At 37.4% G+C, this 25,792-nt stretch overlaps 1 protein-coding gene and 1 long non-coding RNA gene across 4 annotated transcripts in view; one reads left to right on the top strand and one right to left on the bottom strand.

Annotated features, from left to right (window-relative positions):
- Nucleotides 1–6,496, top strand: part of LOC128027528 (uncharacterized) — a 57,197-nt gene extending 50,701 nt beyond the window's left edge. The window contains exon 7 of the long non-coding RNA XR_008186750.1: nt 490–6,496. This is a non-coding gene — a long non-coding RNA (uncharacterized LOC128027528). The remainder of the gene's footprint in view (nt 1–489) is intronic.
- Nucleotides 6,480–25,055, bottom strand: LOC128027524 (girdin). 3 transcript variants are annotated; one of them, XM_052615222.1, is made up of 29 exons: nt 24,773–25,055; nt 23,954–24,102; nt 23,697–23,805; nt 22,510–22,579; nt 22,320–22,378; nt 22,101–22,184; nt 21,877–22,017; nt 21,601–21,743; nt 21,156–21,237; nt 20,897–21,055; nt 19,632–19,778; nt 19,253–19,433; nt 17,466–17,581; nt 17,295–17,384; nt 16,565–17,179; nt 16,018–16,197; nt 14,703–15,043; nt 13,974–14,100; nt 13,199–13,597; nt 12,863–13,024; nt 11,748–12,025; nt 10,753–10,896; nt 9,923–10,109; nt 9,234–9,379; nt 9,023–9,136; nt 8,709–8,860; nt 7,362–7,661; nt 7,173–7,238; nt 6,480–6,737 (listed from the first exon to the last, which is right to left on the bottom strand). In XM_052615222.1, exons 2-29 carry the CDS (start codon nt 24,040–24,042, stop codon nt 6,685–6,687), a joined length of 4,734 nt encoding a protein of 1,577 aa, XP_052471182.1. In that variant the 5' UTR covers nt 24,043–24,102; nt 24,773–25,055; the 3' UTR covers nt 6,480–6,684. The 3 variants fall into 3 exon arrangements, with proteins under 3 accessions (XP_052471182.1, XP_052471181.1, XP_052471183.1); XM_052615221.1 differs by having other exon boundaries at nt 24,780–25,055; XM_052615223.1 differs by having other exon boundaries at nt 24,927–25,055.
- Nucleotides 25,056–25,792: the final 737 nt, after the last annotated feature.

Here is a 25,792-nt window from a genome sequence, read left to right as displayed (position 1 = left end):
TCATCTATCCCTCCTGCAGTGAGCAGACAAGTCACTGTGACGTCAATGTATTCGTTTTTGTTTTTCTGTGTTCTGGGACACAGGGTGCAAACTAGTGCAATTTAAAGTTGTTCTTATGTGAGAGCTGTACGTGTGTAGCTTGCGCTGATAACAGACCAACACTGACTACATTAGTATTTTTAATAGAAGCCTTTAATAAAATAAATTAATTAAAACCAGCAGACTGACTAATTTGGTTTTTCATATCACTAAATATTAAACACCCTCAGCCATATTGACTGGTGCTATTATTTGCACCTTTTTTAAAATGCAACATGAACTGCAGTATGAATGTTGCATGAGCAATCCTTGCTCTAATAATCACAGTTATGACGTGATATTATTGAGATCTCAAACAGCAGCCGAACTCCTAACAGTAGTGTTCATGCAAATGTCTGTTAATGTATGTGTGTGTGCTGTGCTCTGTTAGACCTGTTTTTTCACCTCCAGGTTCACCGCCAAATAGCACATTATGAGAGGATGGCATAGTTGCTGTGGAAACGCCACACAATCTGCTTTTCCGTCACATCACTGTCTCGCGTTTACCTGATGCAGCCCCTACAAACAACAACAACAACAACTGCCTGACACCTGATTTATTCATATCACCAAACCAGTGCTCCACGGAATTCAGTGATTGCTGTTAGCTTCCCGTGGGGAATCATTGCTATTGTATTTGTGTTAATATTAATAACAATGTGGGCTTACAAGTGGGAGTTCACCCCCAAAATTACACATCGATAGCATTTCTTTCTCCTGTTTTTCTTTTTTTAATTTTTTTTTTGGTCTGTACTGTGGAAGTGAGTGAGGTCCATCTCTATCGAGATGACAGAAATAATATCATAGCTCTGCATGACCATTTATGTCTCAAATTCTGTTTCTTTAAAATCTATTTATGGCTAACTCTTATTATTACTCCTTCCAGGAACAATTTTCCACAGTTGCACTAAATTAGCTTTGAAATTATAACATGTATCATATGTGAATATTGTTTATAGAGTTATAGAATATAAATTGAATGAAGGCAGTCAAAGGAAGAAAAGGAGCATGTCAATGGTTGTAACACAACCTTTAATGAAAGTGCACTATTTGTACTTCTTCAATGTACTTTCTGTCTTCCAGTATGATAAAAGACCCTCATTAAAGTCAACTCCTCTCTCTGAGCTAATGGCTGGGGCTGCTCTTAATGCAGCTTTCATTAATTACACCGTAAGTTTATTGTATTATGTCAGCAATTTGATTTAGAACAGATGAAATATTTTGAAGTATTGATGCAAATTGATTGTCAAATTCCTCGAGAAGAACTCTTAATTGTTTTGTGACATTTCCTTCCCACTCGTTTCGTACGATACGATTCAAGCATCTTTCATAGCGCTTTCCAAAAAAAGATGAGTCTTCTTTCATCTCACCATGCTGCTATATCTGTGAAAGAAAGGAGAGTGTGAGGGAGGCAGATGAAAAAGAGAGAGGGGGAAAAATGAGTTTAATAAATTCATCTGAAGCAATTTTCATTTTTTAATAAGCGACATTCAGCTCAGATACTGTCATCAGGCGAGCTTCTCCAAATAATGAGAGCGGAGGAGAAAAGAGAGAGAGAGGAAGAGCTCAGCAGAGTAATTATCCTAAATCCAGACTTCATCACCGTCCCATCAGCACTTCTCTCTTCCTTTCCTCCCTCTTGCAATCCAGCTCTGTGTCCCTCTCTAGCTCTCTTAGTAAAGTGGTGGCTATTTAATTTGCTGGATTGGCACAGTGAAAGCACCAGTGCGGGGCTGCTGCTGAAATAGTAACCCTTCAGTGATGATTACACTGGAGTGCGTCGTATACGCCAGCAGCAGAAACACGGCGAGATGAGAGCTCCTCTTCTCTTCTCTCTCGCCTTATCTCTCTTTCCCATGCCCTGGTGCACTGGTTTTCGATGATCCTATCGTTTCTCTCTCTCTGGTTCCCTCCAGCTGTGTATCGCCAGACTCATAACCCCAGATTCTGCCAGTCAGACGGAGCTCGCTATCACTCGCAGCCCTGCCATTTCATCCTGGTGCTCTGCCGCAGTTTATAGCCACTTCAGTCTGGTTTAATCTTGTAGGTGCAGCCATGGCTTTTTGAGCCAAGTGGATTTGAATGTGGCTTCCCAAATAGTTCATTTATTTTTTATTATTATTATTAAGTTACCAGGAGAAAAAAAAAAAAAGGAAAAATCCCTAGGCCTATATCTCTACATTTTGGTCTAACCAAGTTGTAGTTGCTTAGCATTTTTTATATATTTTTTTATCCACCCTCATGTCGATCCAAAAGCACAGGATTTTTTTTCTTTCCTCATTGAACTCAAAAGGTCATTAAAATGTCAACGCTAATGCATTCCAGACAATGAGAAGTTGCATTTTTGTTCAGTTTATTTAAAATAATCCTGCATAAATGTGTGTGTGAACAAGCAGCATGCTCTCGTCCCTCTGGCCTGTGCTGGCTGTGTAGTTCATCATTAACATTTACCTTTTTTAAAACAGTCTTAAAATTCAATATACTCGTTTGGTTGCTATTTTGGTCTTTGAGATATTGCAAAAGTTTTGTACTTAGTTCAGCACCTTTGGTCTTGACCGTTCCCTGCTTAGTCAAATAACAAAGTTGTAAATGAGCGATGACACAATTTATAGATCAAACTGAAGGCTAGTCCACCATGAGATCCCTCTGGAACTTCTTAAGGGTTTTTAAGATCCCTATTTTTGATGTATGAGTGCAGTACGGTCTGTGGTTAGCATTACTTGAAGAGATTTTTACATTTTGTTCTAAAATATAAATTATACACAGTCACATAACTCTGAAGTTGCTGTAAGCTGCTAGATAAGGATCAGAAAATGACTCATAAAGGTTGTTTTTTTTTCAGTATTTAGGACTGCAAACTGTGAAACTCCACAAATGCACGTACTGTTTTGGGACGAGCATTTTTAAGACCGTGAACTTGGCTATCAGGAACATTCTATGTCAGGTGTTAAATATTTTTCTGCACGTTTTTTTATTTATTATTATTATACTGCAAATTGATGCTACATCCAGGCCATATTTTTAGTTTATTAACCCACATTTAGTTTATTTTTTAGTAGAAAAAAAAACAGTATGGTGTTTTTTTGTTTTGTTTTTTTTTAATGCTCCTTGCGAGTCTAAATGTTATTGTTAAATCATGTTTACTTAAGGTATCAATGGCATTATATGTGTTCAATACTTATCATTTGATACAATATCATTACCACACCAAAAGCAAAAAGTGTAGATGAAATGCTCTAGAATAGTTCTAGTGTAAAATGCAGTGTGATTGTGTGATTACAGCCCCCACAAGCTCCAGGGCCTCTATGTATATACGAAGACAGCAAGCTACTAAGTTGTATAAAAAAAAAAAAACTGTTATTTGCATTTTGATCATGCATTGAGAGAACAGATACCTCATCACATCGAGAGAGCGGGTGAGCAGGTAAATGAGAGAGAGCGAGAGTGCTGAAAGCGTCGGATGGGGTCAGCAGGAGTTGGTTGCTGATGTTTATGGATGCTGGAGGAGACGCTGGCGTGGGGGAGCTGCTTGTGAAATGAAAATGGATCTTTAGCAGAACCCAGGACACTCTGCTGCCCCTCAAGATCAATTCACTGATTTACTAGCTGAAAGCCTGTCAGAGCTAAACACCAGCGTTAAACTCGGGTAGAGGAGAGGATGTGGGGGTGACGGAGCCTTTAAGGAGCCATCAGGACTTTCAGTAGAGTTACATATGAAGTTTCAAATGCCCCAGAATTTGCTCACATCTCAGAGGGAGCAGCATGTAGGTGGTTTTAGGTGGCAGCTCTTTTGTGCCTAAATGAATCCTTTAATTAAATACGCTGTTTACTTTTGTTCTTCTCCAGTAAGCACTGCGGCTGCATAACACATTGTGAGGGAATTATTTTTCGTGAAGTGTCAGTGAAAGCTTCATCTCCTGCAGAGCGTCTGCAGCCTGTGTGTGTGTCTGTGTATCTGCTAAAATATTAAAGATGTTTACTGTATTGTATGGGAGAGGTGATATCGTCTCTCTGTCAGACAAATGTGTAGGATATATTTAATTTAATATTCCTAATATAATATTTAACAATTGCAAGTCCCAAGACCACATGGAGTAGTTAAAATAACATTATAGGTTGTTTACAGCATTACTCTGCAGCAACATGGTGCTGAGCATTATTTCCTCAATAGTATTCACCTAAAGAAATGTTCTTAATCATAACTGCTTTTCACACAGAATGCGTTGTTTCCACCAGACATGCAGTGCAATGTTTAGCTCCAACTTTCCCCAACACACCTGCCTGGAAGTTTCTAGTATGCCTAGTAAGACCATGATTAGCTTGTTCAGGTGTGTTTAATTAGGGTTGGAGACCCATGATAAACTCTCCAGTTTGGTGACCCCTGCTTTAGGCTACTTTAACTTTGAGTGCTGCTTGGCTGTCTGTGTTTGTTGTTGTTTTTTCGGGCCAGAGAAAAAAAATTGTTGTGAAAGTGATCATAGCCTACTATTTTGATTTAGGCTACATCAATAAAAGGCATTGTGTCAGTTGCTGTGTACAAACCATAAATGTTGCATTTGCTATTAAAAAAATACTATGTTAGATGGAGCATGAGTGCTTAGTGTGATAATGGAACAGCGGGACATTTGTGGGCAATATATGATTTCCTATTCGCTCCATTATAAAATGATCCATTGTTTCTTTATCCTGCTTGGTTCTATTTTTGTCATAGATCTTGTATTTGTACAATGCTCTGAGTCTGCCCACACTGAATGCACTACCACCAGTGATGGATCTTTTCAAGCATTCGCAATTATTTTGACTCGCTTGCATTTTTTCTATGCCATTCTTCTCTGGTTTTGAGGCTTACCTCTTTTTGCACAATTTAACTACCTACCCAGTTTTCATGATATGCACTTTATATAGCCTAAATTCTTTAGGAAGTTTATGCTAAGAAAAAATATGTTTTAATGTTTTTCTTGAAATGTGAGTTGTGCTGTCATTATGTTGGATTTGGCCTAAAGCAGTATTCACTAAGTGCCTTGTTTCACCAGGCAAAAATGCATGTCAGATTGCTAGACTAAATAAGAAAAATACTAGAAGAAAAATAAGTTTCAGGTCAGAATGTAAATCGTGTGTGTGTGTGTTGTTTTAATAGAATAAATACTTTCTTTTAAGGTTTTAGTGTTCATCCAAATATGATTGAAATAGAGGGCGTGTGTGCATGTGTGAGTGGACAGTGTCTGAGTGCTCTCCTCTCACCTACCTCGATTTTATTTTTATTTTGAATGTTTAATGTATTAAAAGGGCCAGGGTAATGAATTATAATCTTTAATGCAGAGAGCGATCGATACCTCCACAAAATAAATCAGCTTTTTACTGAGAGCGTCAAAGCCTTTAATACACTGGGGGAGAAACAAGTGAGGGAGGGAGAGGAGGAGAGCGCGCCAGGGAGGGAGCATGACAGGAGCTGTTGATGGAAGGAGAGAGCAGGAACGAATGGGGTTAGATGACAGTGCTTCAGAAAGATACTGTCACCGGTGACCACATTTCAGATGATCCCCACAAAGTCTTAGTATCTTCAACAAACTCCAGGGAGTCAGGAGGTCACATCTCATCTTGTAATAGCTATATACGATCTGTTGCATATAAATATGTGGTGGCTTTGTTTTAAAGTCTCTATTACAGTGGCAAACAGCTCATGAGATCTCATAATAATCATTCTCCTCTCAAATTCTCTGGGGGTCTTCTAATTTTAGCCGAAATTCTAACAACTTCACAATTGCTTTTCTTTGTTCAGCTGAAAAAATAGTGTTTTTTGCATCTTTCAGACAATTCATTGATTTAAAGTGCATCGTCTAAACATTCTGAACGCAGAATCTTTAAGACATTCCCTGAAATGTTGTCGACTGGATGACAGTCTCTAAACTGTGCATCGTGGTGCTCAGTATATCATCAATTCATCGACGAAAAGACGAAAAGGTTTGCGGACTGACGCATTTTGATTAATGTTGCCATGACAACTGCATAATTCTTGAATTGTATTAGCGTTCCATTTGTCGTTTTTGAGTTATGATTCACCCCAGCCAAGGATTGTCAAAAAAAAATATCTTTAGCCGCACCCACGTTGTTTTAAGACCCCCATCATCATCTGCCTCCTTCCTAAATGTCAAAGTCTCCAAAGTGTCAGCTTTTTTTTCCAAACGAGACAGCATGAATTAATCTGCTCTCATAAATATCTTTTTAGCATCAGTTTGTATAAGACACTCTCATAATTATACAGACAAAAAGGCACCAGCACACCAACCACTGGGCATTATAGTGTCACATCTCAGTGAGGATAAGAACTACAACCCCATCCACTTTATAAAGAAGTACAATAATTTAGTATAATATTTCATAAAAGTCATGATAGTCGCATGTCTATAAATATATGGAGTCTTTTAATGATGGATGCATCATACATATGTGTTTTAAATTCATTTAATTGTTTTCCCACAATAAATGTATTGGACAAATACATATAGTAACTGTATACTATATGCATTATGGGTATTTTGTATATAAAATTGTTTAAAAACCAAGGCATAAAGGTAGTTAAATGAGCATTAACAAATTGGGATTGCTTTATGCTTGTTTGTTTTCTGTGTCTTGTGGCTTGTCAAAACTGGAGTGAAAATCTAAAGGAGAGAGACAAAAGATGTTGTTAATGTTTTTGGCCATTCTTAAAATAAATCAAGACAGATTCAATAATTAAAAGGAACTGAATTAGTCTTGCTATATATTCAAACTAATTTAAAGCAAACGTTACTTTTCTTGAAATGTAGTATTTTATCCATCAAAAATATTAATTAGCGCCCAAATACGTTCAAATTAAATGTATTAATATAAACAGTTTTTATATTGATTTAATACAGTTTTGAAAGACGAACTTTATCCTTATTACAAGTGAACCCATATTTAATTTCTGGATTGTATTTTAGTTTACCTTGAGTAGTTTGATTATGTTTACATTGTAAGAGCATGTTGATGTTCTTGTATTAACCTAATGTGTCTATCTTCTACCAGTGTACAAATGAATCAGTGACAAAAATATCCACCAGTTCAAGACTGACCTTCTGTTCCAGATGATACACGGCTGACATCAGAGTGTGCAGGAGAGATGTTCTCCTCACTATCAACTAAAACACACATACAGATATTATACTCAACAAAAAAACTAATGCAAATGCATGTTATATACAACCTTAAGGAAATGTCATTTCCTTCTACCCTATCTAGATCATATCTTCTACCCTTCTTACCTCTCCCCTCTGAACTAGGGCTGTCCTGGCTGGGTGTAGGGCTGCCGTCATGTTCCCAGAGGGCCGTGGCACCTGTTTGGGAAGAGCGCAGACGGATGCGAGGCTGTACGCGCTGGTCTCCTGGGCTGAAGGACTGGGATGTTCCTCCTCTGCCCCTGCCGAGAGCCCAGCCGTGCCGGGAGCCCAGCTTGCGCCGACCACTCCGTAGATTAGCTTTGGGTTGGTCTTCTTCAGCCTGAGAGGAGATTCTCCTTAACGAACTCGGAGAGACTGGAGCACTGATGGGATCCTGCTCATGAACTGAGGGGTGAAACAGTGAAGAGAGTACGTTGTAAAAGACAAGATATTTTTATTCTCTTTCAGTTGAGGTGAAGGTATTTATGGATGAATCTTGCAAACCTAACGATTAAGGTTTTTTTTGCACTGTGATATTATTTTTAAAATTATAACGCACATTATCCCCCCAAATTCTCATTATTCTAAATTGAATAATATTAAATAATATAAATATATACTATATAAACATAAAAAAATACAATAAATAAAATATCTTATTTAAATTAACACATCTTAATACTGTATTTGTTGTGCTGCCTTTAATTTATGCTGAAAATATATGCTGTTTGCAAAAAATGTAATCCAGATACATTACCATATGAGAATTTGAGATGAAATGTGCTTCGTTGTCAAGAAAAAAGTGAAAAATAAAAAATACAAATACAAAAAAAAAAATACAATAAAAATAAAAGATGCTAAAATAATTTTTAAAACACTTTTTTGTGACTTTCACACATAAACTGGTGTGATACTGATATAAATATATGGAATATTTATATATTTGTCAAAATACAGAACTTTTTAATGAAAACAACAAAGGGAAATGGAAGCATACTGGATCTATTCTAAAAATTACCAATTACCTTATTTGATCAAAAAAACTGCAATATACACCTATATTATGTATCTACAATATACACCTGTATTATAGTATTTATATTACCATAAATCTTGTATCAGTAGATTTATTATTATTATATCTAGTATACTAGTATTTATGTTACCATAAATCGCAATGCTGTATGCACTGTGTGCAATATTCATTTGATCTGCAAATTCCATTCCACTGTTCCACATAAACACTGAATTACTACGTCTGGTTGTGATCCAAGGGAATGGCATAATGTGGAAGGGTAACAGCATCATTCATTGTGATGGGCTTTTGGGGACCTTTTTGTGTTTTACAGAGTCCAGGGAACCCTGCAGCCTTTACTTACTGGCACTCTCTTACGCTCTGTGGTACAATACATCTAATGTTATTACACCAGCCATACAGCTCTGCAGTCTCACCAGGCGCTGGAGCTGAAGAGACGGGAGCACCGTCTACAGTATCCCCGAGGTTCTCTATACTGCCAGCAGCAATAAACTGAGCACGGCCTTCTTTGCTTCCACCTTTAGGTTTTATCAGCTTCTTCATGCGGTCCGCTATCCAGTTTGACTTCCTGAAGACACAAGAGAATTAGCAGGTGACTGAAAAGTGGCGAGTATGATTCAGATAATATAAGACCGGCAGGATGTCAAGATGAAAGAGAGCATACAGTTAATAAAGCAACAAGTCCATGGTGAGAAGGTCTGCTAGAGACAGATGTTAAAGCCTGACTAACTTTGGTTGTTTGGGTGGACTCATGACCGGCAGACCCGGCTCCAAAACACGATACTGATCCATTATCTTATCCACCAGCTTCTGCTTCTCCCTGCGCAGCTCGTTGAGCTTGTCACTGAGGTGGAGAGAGATGAACAACATGATGCAGGAGGTACACAGCTGAACGGTCTACATGGTGCATGTGGAAGAAGTGCGCTGCTGTGTGTTCTTACAGGTACTCTCTCTGCTGGTTGTGGTGCTGGTCTCGGCTCTCCAGGTTGACCTCAAGTAGGGCCTTGTTTTCTTTGGCCAGATTCTGGTTCTGCTCTACGAGATGTCGGTTCTCCTCCTCCAAGTTCACCTTCAACTGGGTTAGGAGCTATAGCAAACATACAAATAAATCATAATAATTCATACTATACATTAAAATAATTATTAAACTTTGTTTGTAGTTAACGTGATTAATCGGTATAACTTTTGGTAAAATGAAATGCATAATAAAAGCACAAACTTTGCACCTGTTAATAAAGTTATAAAAAATATTAAATTATGCTATTAAAAAAAACTCTAATAATTGATATTTAAAGACATCTCATATATATATATATATATATATATATATATATATATATATATATATATATATATATATATATATATATATATATATAATTTCTTTAAGGCTTTCTGATTGTAAAGCTGAATTTTCAGCATCATTACTCCAGACATCACTATATCTTAAGTGTCACATGATCTTCCAGAAATCACTGTAATATGTAATAACATGATTTGAAACATGCCGATTTAATTAAAATAGTCTTTGCTGAATATTTCATTCATGATTTAATAAAAAAAAGAAAAAAAATCTTATGTACTTGTATATATTCAGACACAACTGTCATAATTTGCATTGTGCTCAGACCTGGTACTGGCTGCTGAGACGGACACTGTTGAGATCCAGCTGCTGGTTCTGCTCTTTAAGAGCGCTGAGTTCTCCCTCCAGTCTGGTCCGCTCAAGCTGAGCCGAACTCAACTCTGCCCGCAGAACTGAACTCTGAGCCAGCAGCTCGGACTGCATCTGAACCCACTCCTTCTGCAGGTTCTGATATCTACAGATCGAACAGGTCAATTAAACTAAACTACACATCTAACGAAGGTCATATTTTACTCCCAAAAGAAATAAAGAAGGTTTAAAGAAAGCTTAATGCAAATGTTTTTTTGGCATTTGTGATTATATTATATATGATATAACTGTAAATGATTTAAAGTACATCTTATGTAGGCTTCATTGTCTTTTTTCTTCATGCTTAATATTTCTCTGGATTCTGAAGTTAAGCCCAGACATGCTTTTGTGAGTCCGTCTATACAACCATTTGTCCATTCATCTAGACAAGTGAACAAAGCGTCAATCTACACTAGCACAGTTATCTAACTAACTGAACATACTGAATAAAAGTAAACTGCCTCCTGCTGGGTTATGTAAAAATGTATCTTTTATCCCGTTCACCAAGGCAACCAGCTTTACAAATATTTTTCACAGGTCGTCAAGCCATGGCAACAACTGTTACAAACTGGGCTATGAAATGACTCATGGTCTGGTGAGACTTTGGTGGGGCTTACTGTCACCACAGTGAGTGAGGAGCAGTTTGTGGTGGGTGGTATCATCACTTCCTCTCTCATTCCTATGAATCGGCTAAACTGTAACTGTAACAAGCCAGTGTTGTGGTCACAGCAATTATGACTTTTTCTCACCTTTCATTGTCCATTTTCAGTCTCTCCAGCTCTTTCTGGCTCTCCACCTGCCCTTGTGTCATTTTCTCCATTTTCTGTCTCTCCACACGTATCGATTCCTCTGCCTCCTCCAACTTTGCTTTTTGTTCCAACAGCTCCTTATATCTAGACAAGTACGGTATATAGAACATTTTATGCATTTTACAATGAAAGATATTTATACAAGATTATTTCATTTATTTTGTCTACTGTAAATTCATGTTTTAATTTCATGTGATGTTAAACTCATATGGAACAACAATTACTTTAACAACAATAAACCAAAACTATAGTTATGTTTATATTTACATCATTTTTATTAAAACCAAGGTTTTTTTATTATTATGTGTAAAAGTTTTATGTGTAATCAAAAAAAAAAATCTGTGTGGATGTGGTGTGTTACTGTATGTTTTATTTTAGTGATATTAGTTAATACTTTTTTTGGAATCTACATTTATTTTACTTTTTCTAAAGTAAAGGTCATGTAACAACCTTGTGTATTCATATTTTGATTAATCACAATTAAACTTAAAAATAAGACATATATTATCTAAAAGTACTATTAAATTATTCTTTATTTATTCTTCATTAATTCTTATTCTTAATTAAATAACTTCACCGTTTTTCCTCTTAGATCAATTTTTTGAGTATGCTAAAATTATTATTAAATTATTACAAATGAATTTATTAAATAAATTAATTAAACAAATAACCTCACATTTTTTTCCTTTGACCTCTCATGTGAATCAGGTAAAATGACTATTTATTAAATAAATAAATAATTATAAATTAATTTCATTTCAAATAAATAACTAAATGATTATTTATTTGATTATATATATATATATATATATATATATATATATATATATATATATATATATATATATATATATATATATATATATATATATATAATAGATTAATTATTTAATATTAAACAAATAATTCAATTAAACTTGTCTAAGACACTGTACCTGGCCTCAGTGTCTTTATACTGAGCTTCTAGACTGCGACTGCTGCTTTTCAGTTGACTGTGTTTGGCCAACAGCTCTTCTAACTCCGCCTCCTGTCTCTGTTGCAGAGCTGTCAGTCTCTCATGATCCCGCCTTGCAGCCTCTAGACGCATCACTGACTCCTCCTTCTCCTTGACCCACACCCTTGATTCTGCCTCCAGAGCCACACAGCGCAGTTCGCTCTCAGTGCAACGTGTCAACAATGCCGCATGTTCGGAGCTCAGAGATGCCTGTTCCACCTGAGTGAGGGGAAATAGGGTCAAATAAAGAAGATACAGTGGGTATAGAAAATAATCAATCACTTTAAAATAACCACATTTTGCTGCAGTCAGACACAGTTTTTGCTTGATCTAGCTGTATTTACTTATAACATCCAAGTGAAAGATATAACACCAACATGTCCGAAAAAAAATAAAAAAACAGATTCACTGAGTTGGAAAAATTATTACCCCCTTGTGTCAATATTCAGTTGAACCCCTTTTGCTTTAATTAAAGCCTTTAGTCTGTTGGCATATGTCTCTAATAACTTTGATGGTGGCTGTTTGTGGAGTCATTCCACAGATTTTCAATGGGGTTTAAGTCTGAGCTCTGACTTGGTCATGCAAGGAGATTCACCCTTTTCTCCTTCAACCACTGTGTGCTCAGTTCTGCTGTTTGCTTTGGGTCATTGTCATGTCGTAAGGTAAACCTTCTTCCCACTGACAATATATCCTTCACTTGGATGTTATAAGTAACACTGAGTAAATGCAGCTGGAAATAATAAAAAACTGTGTCCGTCTTCATTTCAGGCTGCAAAGCACCAAAATGTGATTATTTTAAACTGGGGGGTGATTCTTTTATATTCCCACTGTATAATGAGAGTGTGGTCATTCAGGTGGAAAATAATCTGTTTATGAAAAGCCTGTGTAATTTAAAGTGGTGTAGTTTTATGCTCCATCAGCGGTATGATTGAAATCCACCCACTACAGATCTAATATAGATTGAAACAAATATCAGTTTCTAAAATACCCTGGTCTTTATTTCAGTGTCAAGGGCCCTTTTAGAGACCAGCAGCCCACACTCAATCAAGCACTCACCTGTAGTTTGGTGTTGAGGGCCTGTAATTTAGCACAGTTCTCTTGCAGTGAGATGGAGTGGCGCTGCAGGGCGTCCAGCTGCTCTCTGAGATGAGCACAGGCTGACTGAGACTGAGTCAGCTGAGACAGCAACACCTCCCGCTCTCGCTGCAGCACTGCATTCTGGGAAACAACCAGAGGCATGGAGTTCAGCATACAATGTTGATAGGCATTCAATTTGAATGTAATCAGAATCCCTGGACAGCGTTAATGATGTTTAAATAAAGACATAGGAGAAGTTGCCTTGCGGGGCCCGAAACGTAATAACATTTCAGTGCGTTTTGCATTTTATCTCACCTCCCTTTCCGTGTTTATCAGTCTTTGACTCAACGCCTCCTGGCTGCCAGTGCCAGTCTCTGCCGCTGTGTGTGGTTGTTTGTTCCCTGTGTTTTCCGAATCTTCTTCTGCATAGATAGAGTCTGTAGGCCCCAAGCTCTGGTTTTGGTTAACCTTATCTACAATACAGACAGTGGCCTCCTGGGAGCTTTCTGACAGCAGTGGAGACTGTCTGTTTGATTCACAGCCCTCGATCCTCTGTGTGTGCGAGTCAGGAGGTGAAAGAGCAACCTCTGGAGATGATCGTTGCTGTTGTAGAGCTGCCATTTCAAGCTTGGTCTCCAGCTCTTCAAGTGTTCGGTTTAGCTGTGCGATTTGATTGGATAACTCTCGGGACTGGGCACTCTCATTAGCCAGATCCTGGATGTGAGAGAGATATTTAATTAAGTTAGACAACTGCTGTACCTTACTAGCTTTATCCAGAACCAACCATGTGACTCTTTAGGAAAACCTGAGCAATAACAGCTTTCATTAATCTCACAAAGATGCATTTTCAGCACAGCTGTCCGGGGAGGGGAAATCTAATTGCGCTGAGGATTTTCAGATTTAAAAAAAAGCAGCTAGAAAACAATTATCTGGCTGAATGGAAATATTCAAAGAGGCCCATTTTGCAAGATCTCAGCTCAGTGGGACCTCGAGGCAAACATAACTGCAGAAATATGGTGTACTGAAGCGCTATAGTAATTGCTTTTATCATTCAGATATTGCTAACAAAGATGCTGAATACTGCACAGACCTTTGTTAGAGAGTCAATCTGGACCTTTCTCTCAGTGTTGAGTGTACCGAGCTGCAGATTCTCCTTCTGCAGCTCCTCGAACTGGGCAGATGTCTCTTTGAGCTGAGAAATCTCCTGACACATGCGTCTGTGGGCACATGACAGATGTAGTGGATGATACACATAATGTTCTTATGCCTTACTATTTATTTCATAAGATCAGTAATAAGGACTTTAACAAAGGGATCTGTGAGAATTAAATAGTTCACAAAATGAAAATATGTAAATATATACACTGTGTTTGGTCATTTTTGGAGCTTGTTAGAACAAGGTCACTCTGATATGACAAGACATGACATTTATCGAAAAGTTACATTGGTAAGATTTTCCAAATAGTTCTCTTATGATAACCGATGCTGCATTTAATTGTTTAAAAATACAGTAAATTAGTAATATTGTGAACTGTTTTCTAATATGCTGTTTTGATGCTAAAAAAAACATTTATTTTTATTATCAATGTTCAAAATAGTTGTGCTGATTAATATTTTGTGGAAACTGTGATATATACATTTCTTTGATAAACAGAAAGATAAAAAGAACAGCATTTGTTGGAAATTATATATATATATATTTGTACCAGTGTAAAAAAAAAAAATCTATCATGACATGAAAGTGAGTAAATAATGAAACAACACTGTTTTTTGGTTATTTATACTTATATTTCAAGTGCTGAGGTCCTTTTGCCTGTACCTGTTTTGTGCCTCTAGGCTGCAGGCTCGCTGGTTTCCATGCTCTAGAGCAGATGTTGTGCTTTCCAGCTGTTGTCTGAGTCTGATCATTTCTCGCTCTCGTTGTCGTAGCTCACGCCGCTGACTGTCCAGCTCTGTCTGACACGACTCCTTCTCCTGTTCAAGTCGCATGACCTCAAGCAGCGCTTCTTCTCGTCCTCGAGTCAGAGACTCCACCTCCACGCCAGATTCTTGCAGCTCAGTTTGTAGCTCCTCTTCATGCCGCCGGGCAGACTCTAAGGTCCGTCCCAATCTTTCCAGGTCTGCCTTAAGGTTTTGGTTGGTCATCTCCAACTGATCACCCTATAACATATAGTTTGCTTAGTTCAGTCAACAAATAGAAAACATTAACTTTTCTTCAGATTTGAAGGAATAGTTGACCTAAAATTTTTAATTCTGTCATAATTTACTTAATGCCTGTATCTCTATATGCTGTTAATGATTTTTTTACATTTCTCTTTTCCATTTAATGGAAGCGATGCAGAGTAGAGTGTAAAAAGTCAAAGAAAAGCCTTTACTGTCACTTCAGATCAATTTAATGCCTCTTTGCTGAAAAAAATTATTAATTTCTTTCAAAAAGTAAAAGTAATCTATATGACTTGTATGCTAAACTGAAAGGCTTTTGAAGCTTGTATATGGATTTTATTTGACATTTAAATGGTTTCTGCACTGAAATTATTCCTTTTAACACAACTCTCAAATCAACATATATAAAGTTGGCACATCATGTCCAGTCATGAGACAAGAACCAATGGCATTACTGACGTTAAACATGGCACGAGGCATCTTGATACTTCAAAGTTTGAATATGCAAATGAGAATTAAGAGATGTAAATTTGTAACTAACATTTTGGTCTGTTTCTCACACAGATCCATATAATATAGCACATATGGACTAACGCATTCATATGAACTACTTTTATGGTGTTTTTTTTTTATCTTTTGGGGCTTTAGTTCTTCAGTTCTCATTCACTTTAACTGTGAGTATTTTCCTCTGCTTTCCACAAAAGAAAGCATGTGAGTTTGGACAACATGAGGGTGAGTAAATGATAACAGAACTTCACATTTTCTGTGAACTATCACTTTCAAGAGCAATTATCATCTATTGGTGTCTCAATACTGTTACCCATTCTGATTCTCTGCCCACTGTGGTTTTTGATATCTACTCATTGTTACAGCATAATTTTAATGTAGGCACTATTAATCTCAATGTTTCCCCAGCCATGTAATCCATATCTTGTAGTACAGCAAAAGGGCGAACAATTAACCCGCCTCACCTTGCGTACTGCAGCCCTGAGCGAGTCTACAGTGCCTCTGAGTGTCTCTCTCTCCCTCTCCAAGGCTGTCCTCTCTCCCTCTAATTGAGCTATCACTGTGGCCTGCATCTTCTGAAACTCCACCTGACTGCGCAGATGCATCACTTCCTCCTCCTGCTGCATAGATTCACCCTGCAGCACCTGACAAATAAACATATTAAGTGGTTATTAAGCACACGCTTTTATCCAAAGCCTATCAAAGTGAAATGCTGTGCTTAAAGGCACAATGGTGATGATTCAAAGATCGTTCCTTGAGGAAATCAGGCTGGCATCTCTTCAATTACAATCCCAGATCATTTTGCCATATTATACGGTGGAAAAAGTTGTCACTGTGAGAAAAAGTCCTTGTTTTACACAGGTCTTGTAAACATATTGAATGTCTTTCTTAATTACTAGTGGCAGGGAGTTGCGTTTTTACTTGGTGAGTCATTGGCGTTATCGACTGGACCGTTATCTGGCTTTGACTGGACGTTGAAGGAGTTTGTGCAATGATTTTCTGTGTCTTTACCTCTATTTGTTTCCTAGCCTCCATGAGGCTCTCTGCTGCCTTCTTCAGCCGCTGATTCTCAGCCTCCAGGAAAACGAGTTTATGTTCGGCCTCCAAGACCTTCTTACTCTGTTCTGCCAGTTTGGAGCGCAAATCCTGGGCTAAAGTGGTCTGTCTGTCAGCCTCTTCCAGGGCCTGCTGAAGCTGGTTATGCAGTGCGAGGGTTTCCTGGGAGAATTTATCTTCTTCTGTCTTCTGGGATTCTGTGCTGTACGTCTGAGATGTCTCTTCTGTGATGTCTTTCTTCCTTTCAATTTCTTTCTCACCCTCAGCCTCTCCTCTCTCTTTGTTGTTCATTTCATCTATAACCTTCTTTTTTCTCTCGCTGAGGATTACGATGCTCCCCTCTCCCCCCTCTCCATCTTCTCTCCGGGCTTTTATTACGTCTTCTTTTCCTTCTTGTTTCTCTCCTCTCGTGTCATTTCCCTCACATTCCCCTCTTGGGATTATTGGCTTTTTCCCTTCTTTTCCCTCTGAGGCTGTTCTCTCTTCCTCTAGGTCTTTCCGTTGCTGTTTTGTCCTCAGCTCTTCGAGATTTATCTTCAAGCTGCTATTTTCATTCTTCAGACACTCCATCTAACAGTTGAAAGAGAAATGACAGGGCCTGATTCAAAGAGTTGAGACGAGGACAAAATGACAGTAGATAAAACACTTAGAATAACTGTCTTTAAATCCATCTGAAGTGCCTCACCTCCTTGAGGGTGCTTTGAAGCTTTTGTGAGAGTTGGTCCATGCTTCTCTGGAGCTCTTCAGTCATGTCAGGGGAGATGACCTGCTGAGCCTACAGGAGAGATGGGAAACCTGACGATTTACAAGAATCAATTTGTAGACTGAGTATTATAATGTCAAAGCATCCACTAACCTCTCGCTCGGCTTGTAATTGCTCCAGTCGTCTCTTCAGTTCAGCGTTCTCATTTTCAGCTCCTAGAAGCCTCAGAGACGAAGCCTCGTTTACCTCCTCACTGAGAGGCTTCAGATCTAAACCATAGTAAGAGAAACACATGCACATGTTATCCAATGTTATTCCTTATTGTTCCTTTACCACAAGGCAAAATGTCACTCTCCAAAACCTTCATCATCTCTGTTACAATGAGCTGCCAACCTCCAGCTGAACTGCTGAGGCCCCTGCAACTTTAAAGAAGCAGCTGAACACTTATCCTGATCTTATCCTTGAGCTCTTAACCACCCCACACCCTTAAACTAATGCACTTTCCACACAACCACTCATATAAATAAAAAAAACACTTCTTCTCTGCATTTCTCCTCTTCTCTCTTCTTGCTTTTTAATCCAGTTGTCAAAAAAACCTGGCATTGTATATTACGAATATTGTTGGCTCCTTGACAAACTACTTTAGTTACTTTTTTTTTTTTTTTACATCGCTGTAGACAAAAGCATCTGCTAAATGCATATGTGACCCTGGACCACAAAACCTACAAAGTCTTAAGTGTCAATTTTGCGATTTATACAGCATCTGAAAGCTTTATGTATGGTTTATTAGGATCGGACAATATTTGGCCGAGATACAACTATTTGAAAATCTGGAATCTGCGGGTGAAAAAAAAGTTGCCTTTGAAGTTGCCCAAATGAAGTTCTGTATATGCAATGCATATTACTTATCAAAAAATAATATTTTATATATTTCTGGTAGGAAATTAAAAAAATATCTTCATGGAACAAAATAATTTTTTGGCTATTGCTAAAAATATACCCCAGTGACTTAACACTGGTTTTGTGCTCCAGGGTACATGTTATTAAATGGATAGTTCACCCCCCCAAAAAATATTCTGCCATAATTTACAATCTTGTCATTCCAAAGCCATAAGACTTTGGTTAACCTTTGAAACACAAAATTAGATATTTTTAATGCATTCTTAGAGCTTTTTGTTCCTCCATTGAAAGTTTAGGTAAATAAAATTTAGAAAGGTGTCGCAAAATGAACCCATATGAGTTTAATCTTAATCTAGCCTTGTGAAGAGATATGATATTCTAGGTTTCGTTTACTTGTACTTTCAGTTGAGGGACATAAAACCTCTAAGTTTTCATTAAAATACCTTCGACCAAAGTCTTATGGGTTTGGAATGACATGAGGGAGAATAAATGATCACAGAGTTTTAATTTTTGGGTGAACTATTCCTTTAAAGATTAGTTTACTCAAAAATGAAAATTCTGATGTCAACTCATGAGAAGCAGGGAAGGATGTTTCTACTTCTCTTTACCACACAATGAAAATACGGATGAACATTGTCAAGCTTCAAAAAGATGAAAAAATCTACATGAAAGTGTTATTTATCAAAATCTTTGGAGCTCTCCTTCATGTTCATTGTATGGAAAAGAGCTTCCAGAACAATGCTAATATTTTCCATTTGTGTTTTACAGAATAAAATAAAAAAATACAGGTTTGGAAAGATATAGGTGTGAGTGAACATTGACACAATTTCTATTTCTTGGTGAATTATCCTTTAAGATTGAGTGCTTGTGATAGGGAGAAATGTAAATGTATGCATAAATGTATATTCTTCAACACGACAGCTTGATCTGCATATACATGATTGATATACATATGCATGAAGTCATGAAATCAACCATCTACCGAAGGCAGCGGAGTCAAATATCAAATATCAGAATATCAGATCATACATAAAACTTACCAATCTCAGGCATGTTAATTTCCTGAACGTCCTCGTCTGACTCTAGCTCTGAGTGGAGGAAATGCTGATGAGTCACATTTTGACTGACACCCACAGAATGAACCTGACGCTTGAGATCCACCTGCAGACTCATATTCATCTCCAACAGCTCGTCTACCCTCTGTCTCTCGACATCTCGCTCCTACATAAATGCAATTACATAACCATAAAGATTATGGCTATACATCATACGTTTTAGAAGATTGCAATACTTTCATACATTTTAAAGTAAATTTTAGAGGTTTTCTTCCAGCCCAACTTAATAAATCAAAATTGAGCTCCATAGTGTGAAATGGAAACATGGCAATTAAACACCATAAGTTCATAAAGTTATTCATACACCCTCCATATCCACAAGCTTCTGCCTGAGAAGAAGATTCTCCTTCTCCAGTTCCCGCAGAGCAGTGCACCGCGCTCGAGAGTCAGCCAGCTGCTCATCCAGAAGTGCCTTGTTCTCTTGCAGCGAGGCGCAGTACTGCTGCTGCTCCTGTAGACCCAGAGAAAATCACTGTTCAAGAAACCATTCACTGACTTTCATGCTGTTCCAGACCCAAACCTCACTTTCCTTTTCTGTGATGTTTTTTCTGAATGTTCACTCTGCTAGCCAAGGACTCTTTATGCATCATGTTTTATGACTGATAACAACTTAATTTTGAAGCTTTTTTTCAGCAAATTTGATCATTACTAATTATCCATTAACTAATCTAATATTACTTCCAAATGAAAGCACTCCACTTTGTTAATCCAAATGCAGATAGTACACTACCATTGAAATATTTGGGATTTTTTAAAATCTGTATTTATTGGCTTTTTATGCCTTTTTTAGACAGGAAAGCACTGGATGAAGAGAGGGGAGCAGGATTGACAAAGGACCTCGAGGCGGGAATCAAACTTGAGTCGCTGTGTATACGCCAATGCACTAACCACAAGGCTTTTGATACCAACATGATTTTTTTTTTTTTTTTATTGAATTTTCTTTTCATGTTGGGGGGGACTTTCTATGTGTCAAAGAATCAGTTTACACAAAAATATTAAGTAGCACAATACATTTTATGGCATCAAAATACAGAATAAGAAATCTTGAGCATGAAATCAACATATTAGAATAATTTCTGAAATATGTGACTGATCTGAAGACTGGAGTAATGGCTGCTGATAATTCAGCTTTTCCATGACAGAAATAAATGACAATTAGGGTTATATATATATGTTATATATGTTGTATATATTACAATAGAAAACAATTATTTTTAATTATAATATTCACAATGTTACTGTTTTTACTGTATTTTGATCAAATAAATGCATTATGAATGGAAGTGTCATGCAGGTTTCCTTTTGAGTTCAACTGAAGAAAGTGAGTCTTATTGGTTTGGAACCACATGAGGGTGAGTATATGTATATATCTATTCCTTTAAAAGTTACTTCCTACAATTGAATTTACCTTTATATTCTTTTCTTGTAACTTTCATTTCTCACAACTGATCATTTGCCAGAATACAAGTAGCACAAAATATTACTCCATTTCCAAATTATAGCCCTCCACTTTGTCATTCCTAATTACAAAGCATGATGATTCAAGGTGATGTATATCTCCTCCTCTACCTGCAGCTGTGTGCGGTACAGCTCCATGCTGCGGAGCCGATGTGTGCAGTTTTTCAGCTCCGCCTGTAGTTGCTCTACTCTGCCTGCACGCTCACGCAGACAGTCCAGCTCATCCTTCAGACCACGACTCACTCGCGCTTCCACCTGCAACGCTCGGTTCTGAGCCAACCAACCATAAGATGGTACGTCAGTGTCCAATGTCCACACACATTTATTAATGATCCTTAGAAAGTGTCTATTATAAGAATAATGAGCTCACTTCCTTCTGTAGTTTCTTTATTTCTTCCTCCATAGTTTGCATTTCTTGCTTGCAATCCACTAGTTGATCACCTTTATCCTCCCTTTAAGACATCATGTGCAAATACATTTAAAGGTGGAGTGTGTGATTTCTGTGTGTCTAATGTAACATAACACAATTATAAAAATAATGACTGTTAAACCAATTTTATGTCAGGCTACTTGTGAAGTCCAAACAAAAAAGTGCTAAAATAACACACGTTACTTTTCATAATTATAATAATAACAGTGACTTGAATAAATTGAAGGTTTGAGGTCAGAAAGATTGTTTTTGAAACTCTTATGCTCTTGAAAGTCTCTTATGCTCAACAAGTCTGCATTTATTTGATCACAAATACAGTAAAAACCTTGGTACTGTATATTGTCCACAAATAAAGCATCATGTATGCATTAGCAAATAAACTCACAGTTCCTGTTTGAGTCGGCGCAGTTTGGCTTTGCTGTCTGCCAGCTGCACATCCAGTCCTTCAGGAAGTCCGTCTCCAAACCCACTCGACATGGTTATATGGGCTGTAGATGATTCCTGCTGCTGACAAAGCTCGGCTATCCTCTGAAAATCAAACAGCGAAACCAAAGCTGAAGAACACCTTTTCTGAACATAATTGTGAATGAATCATATCTAGCCTCACCTACTGTACTTGCACCTGAAAATGTCAGACTGCTAAAATAAATTCTTCTCCCACCTCCAAATGTGTGTCTCGTTGGGCTAGCAGGTTCTGGATCTGTCTGGCCATGGAGCAGAAGAGAGTCTGCAGCTCGGCTCCATTCAGACCATACATGTCTCCAAATTCCAAAGGAAGCACTGCGTTCGGGTCCTGGGTCACCTGGAGCAGGGTAGATCGTTTGCACACTACACAAATGGTGTTAGATTGAAAGTATGTTCGGGATTTGTTGAAAATGCACTTACCTCTTGTATGCAAAGTGCAAGCTCTGTTTGTGTATCAATGTGCAAGCACTGAATTTGCTGAATGAACGTTTCTTTCCTTTCACACTGGTGACAATGAGTCATAGGAACAGAGAGAAATGAATCACACACTGCAAGCATCGATATGTTTACATTAGTAACAATTCACTCTAATCAATTTACAGAGGCGAAACTGTAAAAGTTATTACAGTGTTTTGTTACCTGTACTGCACAACCAAGCAATAACAGAAGCAGTCGTCTGAGCTCTGCAACAGCGCCCTCTATTGACAAGGAAACCAACATAACACCAATGCAGCATATTTACTTAAAAATGTGGACTTTTAACATTTCATTTGTTTCATAATAATAAGAGAGATTTTTTTTTTCCTATTTTCAAATGACAGGACCGCACCTGTCAGGGGATCTCGACCTAAAACAGCAACATTTGGTAGCGGCATCAGCACCAGCTGCTGTAGAATCTCCTTAAAGAGAAACGCGTGAAAGAAATGACAAGCATTAAAACCTCATTGGTGCTCTGCTGTCACCCCAGACAATGCACAAGTAAGAGGTTTAAGTATGACACGCATTAGAGCACAGAAAAAAGTTATTCATATGCAGTCATGGCCAAAAGAAAACAATAATGATTGTGGAAAATAGGCTTATTAATCTGCTGCAACTGATATCTCATTCAGTATGACTAATGATCTTGTTATAGCACTGCTAATTTTCTAATGCTTTTAAAAAGGACTTACTGTGTACTGTGGCAGTACCATGGTACAGTGATATTTAGGATGGCATTTATTGATTACCAAATGTACATACAGTGGTATTTACACAATTCCCAAAAGTACCAACCGTGGTATTTTTATAAATTTATGTAGAAGTTCGCCATCACTGTAAAATGCTACATTATTGTAAAAAAAAAACAATCTGGTTTAGTTTTCCATCTACATTCTCATATATGAAGGTGTACCTATCGAAAGGTTACTGCCCCAGAGTATAATACTTACATTTTATTCCAGCATTATTTTAAATAACTAAAAGGATTCTAGTTCTGTAAGCTAAAACTGCTTAGTAAACACAATGACTGTGTTTAGTAATCAACACTGCTTCACATAATATTACTTTCACAGAAATGTATGCATCACCTGCCTATATTTAGTATAATTTAATGTAATAGTTTCCTCAAATAAATCCAACTAATGTGCAGACTTTTAGCTGCAGGTTTTTTTTTTGCTCATCTTATTTTTTTATCTTTATTTTTTTTACAAATTGTCGTTTACAAATGCTTTGTGTGAAAAAACAGCACAAAAAACGTTCACAGTTAGGACATTTGAAACAAGAAGTGAAACCACAGAAGCATAAAAAAACAAACGTGCTAACTTGGTCAACAGCTACAGGTGCAGTGCATACTCTTAAGCGAGTTAGTGGATTGTCCATTCATGCACTATTTACCTGATCTTTACCATCAGGTGCTGGCAGCATTTCTATTTTAGTCAGGGCAACATTATGTATTTGATTATGTATTTGTGGAATATACATGCACAGATATTTCTCATGTTTACACATAGTGATTTGACTGATCTTTTCATTCAATACCTGATAGTATGATCTCAAGTGTCGATTGAGGATGGAAAAGTTCTGCACCCTGAGAATCTTGTCGTCACCCACATTGTGGTAGATTTGTTCTGCCTTTGGATTGGGATCACTGATTAAAAAAAAAAAAACATGTCGCCATTAGTTAAGTCCCTGCTGAACTAGCAATGAATTGTCAGCTTTTTTATTCAAGCTACATTATTCAAAACAAAACAGATTACTTTAATTCTTTATACGTTCACTTTTTGAGTCTGTCTTACATGATCCTCATGACCTCATTGAGGTAGACTCCATTGGTAAGCTTCAGGTACTGCCTCACGGCATTCTGGGAGTTGGAGTTTACTTCCATATATTCCTGAGAGAGTGATCCATTCTCCTCCTCACCAACAATACCCTCAAATAGATTAACCTTACAGACAATGAAAACAATATCCTGTCCCATCAAGATGCATAATAAAAACTGATGTCTGAATATAAGATCTGTTCTGTGTTGTGAAAGCTTTAATATTCCTGTCTATATGAAGTTTGCTAAAGTTATTGGGCGGTTGTCCAAATCCCTTTAAGTAAATTGAAAGTTTCATTTTGACTCTACATTCTAAAGAAATAATTGAGGTATTTTAAGATATCCCTTGCTGTTTAAAATAGCTCTATTTTAAAACATGGTGGTTGTTTTTAGCTGGTTCAAGTTGGTCAATAGCTCCAAAAACCAGACTGCAAACTTAGTATACTCTTAGCTTTCTTTTGGAACATGTTAGTTAGTTCGGTCCAAGTTGATAGACCATTGTGGACCGACAATTAGCTGACCAAACTTTGTTGGTTCAAGATGGTCCAAATTAGCTGACATGTTCCACAACAAAGCTAAGAGTGTACTAAGTTTTCAGCCGAGAAAAGCATAAGTGTTGACCACTTTTTTAGAAATTTAATAATGTTCGGATTTTACTGTACTTAACATGAATTGATCAAAAATAACTTCTGAAAATTATTTGCAGTAGCAGAATACGTCTTAACTGGTTTTTAAAGTTAACAAAACTTTTTATCTTACAAAATGAAGATTATCAAAGAACTTTGTTTTTGCTTACCACCTACCCATGTAACAAGTGCACTTCCCATAAATTCTTCTAACATTTCCGTAACTTCTACGTCCATCTTCATGTACTGTACCTGATCTGATTTATTCCTCAAAACACAATGGATTATTTAAATAATAGACTTTACGAGTTCACTCATTATTACCGTAATTCTCTTGACAACAGACTGTCGAGATAAAACTGTTTAACTGTTAGCATATTTGCTTTCTGTGCCTTTTTCCTTCCTTCATTAGTCACACTTCGAAACCACACCGGATCTAGAGTTGCATTGGGTCTGTTGTTCCCCTCTGCGCGTTCTCATGTCAGCATGACGCCCGTGACGCGCGTTTCCACTTTGAACAGAGAGAGACCGCAACTGAAGGGTTGTGTCTCAAAACCTCATAAGCTGCCTATCTAGATTGCATATTTTGTTGCTACATCGATTCAAAACTCTCCAGATACACGTTTGTCCAAAAATGCAGTGCGCGCCTCATTACACTTTTTTTGACACAGCCTTTATAGGTGTGTGTGTAGCACAGGAAAATGAGATCTATTCATGTCAATGGAAGTCATCGAAGTGCTCCTAAAATAAACGATGTAGGTTATAAGCAAGTGCATCTATGCATGGTTTGCAAGGTGACATGGGTGAGATTTTTATCGAACTTGAGAGTGACAGAAAAAGAAAATTTTGTTTTTGCCGCTCTCTTATGGTGAAACGGTATAATGCGCTGTCATGTACTAATATTAACACCTGTGACATCTTTACTGCTTTTTTTGCCTGAATAAAAATTATTATCGTCATCACAATTTTAATATATGCCTGTTTGTGCGTTAGTCTCTGTGTGTGTGTGTGTGTGTGTGTGTGTGTGTGTGTGTGTGTGTGTGTAAAAATTCCTGGAATGACCAATCCACTGAAACAAATTAAAATTAGTTGAAACTATTATGATCACTAGTGCAAAACTAACTGCTTTTAATAAACAACTAGAGGCATGACACCGTTGTATTTCTTGTGTTGGTCTAATGTTGTGTATG

Source organism: Carassius gibelio, chromosome A14, assembly GCF_023724105.1.
Source record: "Carassius gibelio isolate Cgi1373 ecotype wild population from Czech Republic chromosome A14, carGib1.2-hapl.c, whole genome shotgun sequence".
NCBI classification, from domain to species: domain Eukaryota; kingdom Metazoa; phylum Chordata; class Actinopteri; order Cypriniformes; family Cyprinidae; genus Carassius; species Carassius gibelio.
This window is presented reverse-complemented; position numbering and strand designations above follow the sequence as displayed.

What these genes read in the sequence shown, in the direction of transcription:
- LOC128027524 (XM_052615221.1), bottom strand. Translation starts at nt 24,845, where the DNA reads ATGAAGATGGACGTAGAAGTTACGGAAATGTTAGAAGAATTTATGGGA. An exon ending in AATGAGGTCATGAGGATCAT is followed by an intron (nt 23,806 to 23,953) that starts GTAAGACAGACT and finishes TTTTTTAATCAG; the next exon opens with TGATCCCAATCCAAAGGCAG. An exon ending in AGGTCGAGATCCCCTGACAG is followed by an intron (nt 22,379 to 22,509) that starts GTGCGGTCCTGT and finishes CCTTGTCAATAG; the next exon opens with AGGGCGCTGTTGCAGAGCTC.